The sequence below is a fragment of the Pseudophryne corroboree genome, chromosome 10 (genome assembly GCF_028390025.1).
Source record: "Pseudophryne corroboree isolate aPseCor3 chromosome 10, aPseCor3.hap2, whole genome shotgun sequence".
NCBI lineage: Eukaryota > Metazoa > Chordata > Amphibia > Anura > Myobatrachidae > Pseudophryne > Pseudophryne corroboree.
The window spans coordinates 142,772,775-142,780,085 of record NC_086453.1 but is presented as its reverse complement, the minus strand read 5'-3'; the positions used below and the strand labels follow the sequence as shown (position 1 = coordinate 142,780,085).

Sequence of the window (7,311 nt, the reverse complement as noted above, 5' to 3'; positions counted from 1 at the left end):
TCAGCTTGCCCACATAACACTTACGGTAGAGTAAAACAGTCCTAAGGGCTCCCTCACTGAAGATACTAGTCTACAAAAGGAGTGGTGCTTAAGCAGATCATGGGGTAGGGCTTATTTAATCCTGATGCTACATGTATCAATGTTGGTACCAAGCAGGTTTACTGGAGCTTTCAGATGAAGGTGGTAGAGCATGTGTTGCAGAATACACTGTACTTATCCTCCACCTTAGATTCGCTGTGTATCCTCCCTGCAATGTGCAGTTGTGGTTTCAGGTCACAGAAGTAAAAAATTGCTCTGTTCAGATGATTTCTCTGTTTCCAACCAAATGAGAGAACAAGTAATAACAGAGAACAAGTGAGTTTGAGATTAGTCATTGGGATACCACAACCTGGCTGCCTGCAGTATATGTTGGCTGCAACATGGAAAGACCAATCAGTATAACCAAGCTTCAAAGATCCAACTTGCAATAGGAGTATTTCACAAAATGATAAAGACTATGGTCAATGAAGGTGGCAACTGTTAGAGAATACATACAAGGTTTTCATTATGAATTATATTTTTATTATGTAACGACAAGAAACCAGTTCCACAAAGAGAATAAATAATATAAATAAGTGCATGTTAATGAACAGGTTAGTAGAGACACCGTGTAGGTCACAGGGAGATTAGAGCCAGCTCCTACTGTGGTCATAAGTCACTTGCTATATATAAATTTACTGTTCTGTACAGTGTAATATCACTAATCAGAAAAAAAAAAAAAAACTTAGTTTGATTTCGACTTTACATTAAACTCAAAAGCATAACAAAATGTTTTATAGTAAAAAGGGGAATCCAATGCCAACAGTAAAATATATTTTGTAGGATATTTTTCTTGCAATTATATTTATTTAAATGAACATAATCTGGATGAGGGGTACAATCTAGCTTTCCACAACACTGGCACTTATCTTCTCCAGGTTTTTTTGGTGCCTATAAACCTCATGAGCACAAACAATAACAAATTTCCAATAACTTAATCTGTAATATTTGTTAAATTGAAACTCATTTTGCACATTTAAAAAAAAATTATATATATTACTGGCATTTCTCTTTTAAATTGTGCTCCCACCAGGCATGCCAGCGGAATCCTACAAAATATATTATGATATTGATACTATTTTTGAAACTTTCATAATCAATGGACAAATGGGGTTGGGTATGCGTGACAGGCGGTCAGGAGACCACCGGTCACCATACAGACGCCGGGATCCTGGAAAGGAAGGGGGGGGGGGGGGGGAGGAGCACAGTGGCGAGCACAGGTAATATTCCCACTCTACGGGTGTCGTGGACACAGACGAGTGGGAATAGTCCCCTGTTAGTCGGCATGCTGACTGTCGAGACTTTAAGGGGGTGGGATTCCAGTGTCTGTATTCTGACCGGCGGTCTCCTGACCGCTGATCACGTGACTACCGTTCATAGAGGCATGTGGTCTGTAGCTTTTCACAGCAGGCTCACGCCTTGAAGCATATTGGGGCCATAGTAGATCGTATACACTCCAGCATTAGTGTCCTTGAGGAAGGGGAGTCAATCACGTACAATATGAAAGACAAAATTGGCTTTACAGAAAGACAACTGTGAGAAAACGGACACTGGTCTATTGCTTATGCTGAAATTAGAGTACTCGTTTGCAATTAGCATACAGTAAACCTGCAGTAGACCCGTCGACAAAATCCTGCTGCTAGATTAGAAAATTCATTTTAATCTGAAGTGGCTGGCTGTGATTGGTTAGGATTGCAAATGTTTAACAGAGAGGTCTGGCTGGAAAAACACCCCAACATAAAAACCGTGCCAATTCTGAATGTATTTTTCAGATTCCATTTTTCTCTTCTCCACAGTCATCCAGACGCTCAAATGCAGCAATATGATCTCTCTTCCAATCAGTGTTTTCCTTGGCTGCAAATCCTGCCTCTTTTGCAACTTTGGTTACTATGGTGACATAGCTCTTTACCTTGTCCACATGAAGATCCACCATAAACCTAAAACAAATAGACTCTTTATAACCAACATCAAATGAACTCAACATAACAAGGCACAGATGCCACCATCATTATTAGTCGACCCCAATTCCTCCATCTCACTTTATTCTTGAATTGTGTATACTGTAGTAATGTCTGTACTTTTAGGTAAAGATCTGAAATATCAATTTAAGGTTGTGCTGCTCCAAAGGCTATAAACAAAGTTATATTAAAGCAAGCGAAGTGTCCGCTTGTGGACCTAATTCAGATGTGATTGCTGTTGATACCTTTTGATGTTTGCAATTGAGACTATGGGGGTAATTCCAAGTTGATCGCAGCAGGATTTTTGTTAGCAATTGGGCAAAACCATGTGCACTGCAGGGGAGGCAGATATAACCTGTGCAGAGAGTGTTAGATTTGGGTGGGGTGTGTTCAATCTGCAATCTAATTTGCAGTGTAAAAATAAAGCATCCAGTATTTACCCTGCACAGAAACACTATAACCCACCCAAATCTAACTCTTTCTGCACGTTATATCTGCCTCCCCTGCAGTGCACATGGTTTTGCCCAATTGCTATAAAAAATCCTGCTGCGATCAACTTGGAATTACCCCCTATATACTAATATGGGCAGAAGCTAACCTTACTATAGGGATGCCTACTGCTGTTGTATCATTTCCATCCGATGGCGTACAATTGCTGCTACATCGGTACCATCGCCGCATACTAGGTAGTCATGCAGGCAGAGCTGCTCTCCTGGACATAGAGGGCTCTCAAGTTGCAAGTAAGATCGCAACTGCTAATTTATGCATGCTGAGAAAACGGTGTCTTAACGCCCATGACTCTCCTGCGTTTACCCGTCCACTCCCAGTTACCGCCCCCAAATACTATCTTCTAGTCACTTACTTTGCAACTAATCCCTCATTGGGATTGCCATCTCAATTCAATTACTGCATGTGCGCACCACGGCTCCAATGCATGTGCGCATGCAATCAGCGACTGATTTGTATGCAACAGCTGCTCTGCGACCACATCTGAATTAGTCCCTGTGTGCACCTATGGATCAGGCCCCCATTGTGAACAAGTTAGAACTCTAGTCAGGTCATAGATCTCATTTACCATGCTCAGCAGTGATCGAAAGTTTATATAAAGGAAAAGTTATTGGAGTACATACAGGAGTGACAGGGTGAGGGAATAAATCCAATTGCAATTCATATGGTCAGTTAGTGTAAAATAGCAATTGTCTCGCTGAATATTATACTTTACATCCCTATGGATCAACACAATTGGTATGTACAAAAGTCTGAGTTTGTTGGCCTTTAGCATCCAGTTGAACACAACATACTGTAAAGCTTTTTTTTAGTAGATTCTGGCTTAGTAAAACAGTCAGGACAGCGATTTGTCACTATTCCCTGCCACATATGCAGTCCCACAAAGCCATCAATTAAAACACACGGTATAAAATGACATCAAACTACTTGCTAGGACTAGGGAATAGTCATTTACACCAGCTAACCAATGCTTCTAATAGGATTACTGGAGTTCCACATCACGCTGCCCCACTGGCACATTAACAAGAGCTTACTTTGTGAGTTCCACAATAAGAGTCGACTTCTTGGCAGTGATCAGTTTGTATTCTGGATTCAAATAATGAACCATACTAGAAGAAAAATAATGACAACATTAAATTTTTACCTGCTGAAAAAGGAGCATACTTTAAATGGAGATGTGCTAGATGGTTTCATTGGAATGAATATTGGACAACTAGAACACAGATTTAAACTAGTCATACGTCCTCTCTGGTAACATTTAAGTGTACTTTCATTGCTCAACCTCTATGCTACTACAGGTTGAGTATCCCATATCCAAATATTCCGAAATACAGAATATTCCGAAATACGGAATTTTTTGAGTGAGAGTGAAATAGTGAAAGCTTTGTTTTCTGATGGCTCAATGTACACAAACTTTGTTTAATACACAAAGCTATTAAAAATATTGTATTAAATGACCTTCAGGCTGTGTGTATAAGGTGTATATGAAACATAAATGAATTGTGTCAATGTACACACACTTTGTTTAATGCACAAAGTTATTAAAAATATTGGCTAAAATTATCTTCAGGCTCTGTGTATAAGGTGTATATCAAACATAAATGTATTCTGTGCTTAGACTTAGGTCCCATCACCATGGTATGCAATTATTCCAAAATACGGAAAAATCCGATATCCAAAATACTTCCGGTCCCAAGCATTTTGGATAAGGGATACTCAACCTGTATAACCTTACTGTAAATGATTACTTCTTTCTGGATAAATGTTGCTTTCCTGTACCATTACTTATGTTTTGCAGCAATGTGCCTGCCTCATGCGGTTCATTAATGTACAATGGTTTCTTTCAAATGTCTGTATCCTCCCTGTCTCCTTACCTTTTTCCATTTTTATATCCCATTTCCCCATCCTATGTCTTATAATACTAAGAAAAAACTCAATACTGAAAAAAAAAAAAATAAATGGAGATGTGCAATACACCCTTGCAGGACAATACACGGTCAGTAAACCAGCGATTTCCAAACTTTCTTGTATGATGGCACGCTAGAGTGCCAGCATTCACACATCTCTTGGCCAAAATTTTCTTATTGAAAAAATCAGCAAAATTAATTTATTAAGTTAAGTAAATTGTGCTCATCTGTCATCCTAGGTTTAGTTATATGGTGGTGGGACAGGATTGTGCTTGTCCACATATTGTATGAATGGCAGCCCCCAGTACTGGTTTTGCCTATTACACTGATCATTTAATTTGGTACTAGACCACCAACACATGGCACCCAGTTTGGGAACCACTGGCTAATTGATCCCCAGGGAAAAATTTAATTGATGCTGGGAGCTAGCGTTCTCTGGGATTTAGTTCCACCTGCCCGGTCGATGCTGTAATGCTGACACCGGCATCCTGAATAAAGCCACAAGCCCGACTGCCGAAATCCCGAACAAGCCTCTGCCACCACTCTTGCAGGAAAGCCAGGGGGGGGGGGGGTGTTTAGGTTGCGGGGGGAGGGTTAGGTTTAGGCACCACCGGGGAGGGTTAGGTTTAGCCTGTTGGATGTTGGAAGGGAGGGTTAGTAGTGGGCCGTTGGGGAAAGTTAAGTATACTTACCTTCCCCTGTCAGAATTCCCATCTTCGGGATGCCATGGTCTGTAATCTAACCGCTGGCATTTCAATCCAAACCTGTATCAAACCTATCCTTTATCTAAAACATGCTATAAAAAAGGACAGGTAGAATCTGAATGGCTGCTATGGGCAACGTCTCCACTTGTTCTCTTTAGATGGTTTGATACACCTCCCTAGTCAGCATTTCAGTTATTCCACATAAATATATAGTAGTGGCAGGCTGTGACAAAGAGATAAACAGACCAGAAATGCACAAACAGGCCAGATCAGAGCTATGTATACTTTGTGGCAACTGGTAAATTAGAAAGAATTATAATCTAACCTCTTAAATGGGAAGATCACAGGTGGAGGGCACACTGGAAAAGCTGTTAGGAAATCAATAAAACACTTGCTCAAAGCAGGGAGACAGACTCTGCTGTTTGTACAGTTACAGTAATCTGGGGAGTCTCCAGACCGAAGTGTATCCGGTCAAATGGTCAACTATAACTATCAGAACGCCAACATAGTTCAAACTCTTGACAGGTACCAAGTAGACATTCTTAAAATGTAGACAGGTCAACAGTGTCACCCTGTGAAAGGTCACCCATCTGGAGGATGACGACAGCTAGGGGTAGGTGCTGCTCGGAGGGATAGGCGACTGAAAGGTGTGTGTGTGTGTGGGGGGGGTACTCACTGGAATGTGGCAGCATGACAGGTTCGTGCTAGAAATAAGTGCCACAGCACCTCCTGGACCAGGAAGATGCTGCTTCCGCAAGAAGGGAGTAAGAAGCCACTAAACCACCGGGATGGTTAGTCAACAGCTCATCAAGCCAACATATCATCCAGGTAAACATGAATAAATCGACATAGTCACTGTCAACAAGCAGAGCATGTTGCATTTGGACCTTGTCGGAGTTCTCATGTCAACATGATAACTTAAGTCGTTGCACACCCAAAAGAAGAATTAACTGTATCAAGAATCAGGGGGCAAGTACATTTTTCTTAGATTTATCTAATGGCACCCAAAGACAAGAAAATATCTTTGGGCAGAATTCCCCTGTCACAGAGAGGGGTGTGGTGCTATCAAAAGGTGCATCCCTTTAGGATGACCTGTTCTAATTGGTGATGGGAAGCATATATTACCTGCAGGAAAAATAGACAATGTTGAAAAGATTAAGGAACTTGCTCCTCTGTTGTAGGCTGTTCACCCAGCTGAGAGGCAGGAAGTGAATCTCCAGGTTGTCTATCTTGATAAAACCTGGAAAAATGTTTGAAAGCTAAATATTACAATAACCAAATACGTGCCAGACTAATGCATCTTACTCCATAAACGACGGGGATTATTACTTGGGGTTTTACTGGAATTCTCACAGTCTGTGTTTCCATCAGTTTTTCCAGCAGTCTCATCCTCCTCTTGTATAGTGGCTTCACTGTGACAGCCAGCAGAGGAGAAGGCACAGTCTCGTCCATTCTCCTGTTTTTTTGTTGTTGCCAAAGTGTATTTCTGTCCAGTAACCAACTCATGAAACATCGATGTGATATTGTACTGGGATACATCTTCTGCTGTCTGAGGGTGAGAGGTGGAAGAAGACAATAATGTGATAACATTTCCACATCCCTATATTACAGTAATACGCTTAAATAACCTGCAGCAGTAATAATAAGAAAATAATAATAGTTGGATTTTAATTACCTAACGGGAAATCCTCTTCTCATAGTCTGTAGGGGATACTGGGAATCCAGTTAGTACCATGGGGTATAGACGGGTCCACTAGGAGCCATGGGCACTTCAAGAAATTGATAGTGTGCGCTGGCTCCTCCCTCTATGCCCCTCCCACCAGACTCCGTCTAGGAAACTGTGCACGAGGAGACAGACATACTTTGAGAGAAGGATAAGGAAAGTGGGGAGATTACAAACCAGCACACAAAGAACAAGAGGAAAGCCATGCTAACCAAACTTGAAACAGGAACAGCAACAGCTGAGCAAACTAGAATACTTAACCAAGTAACCGTAACAGGAAGAACGAAGCACTGGGCGGGCACCCAGTACCCCCTACGGACTACTAGAAAAGGATTTACAAGTAGGTAATTAAAATCCTATTTTCTCTTACGTCCTAGGGGATACTGGGAATCCATTTAGTAACATGGGGAAGTACCAAAGCTCCCAAACCGGGT

The 7,311-nt window shown here is 41.3% G+C and overlaps 1 protein-coding gene across 3 annotated transcripts in view; it reads right to left on the bottom strand.

Annotated features, from left to right (window-relative positions):
- Positions 1 to 538: 538 nt before the first annotated feature.
- DNAAF3 (dynein axonemal assembly factor 3) overlaps positions 539 to 7,311 on the bottom strand; it is a 131,511-nt gene continuing 124,738 nt past the window's right edge. For all 3 annotated transcript variants that reach the window (XM_063942829.1, XM_063942830.1, XM_063942828.1), the window contains exons 9-12: positions 6,484 to 6,703; positions 6,280 to 6,394; positions 3,578 to 3,652; positions 539 to 2,015 (exon numbers count right to left, since the gene is read on the bottom strand). In XM_063942829.1, coding sequence (XP_063798899.1) covers positions 1,847 to 2,015; positions 3,578 to 3,652; positions 6,280 to 6,394; positions 6,484 to 6,703 — 579 coding nt within the window. In that variant the 3' untranslated portion in view covers positions 539 to 1,846. The remainder of the gene's footprint in view (positions 2,016 to 3,577; positions 3,653 to 6,279; positions 6,395 to 6,483; positions 6,704 to 7,311) is intronic.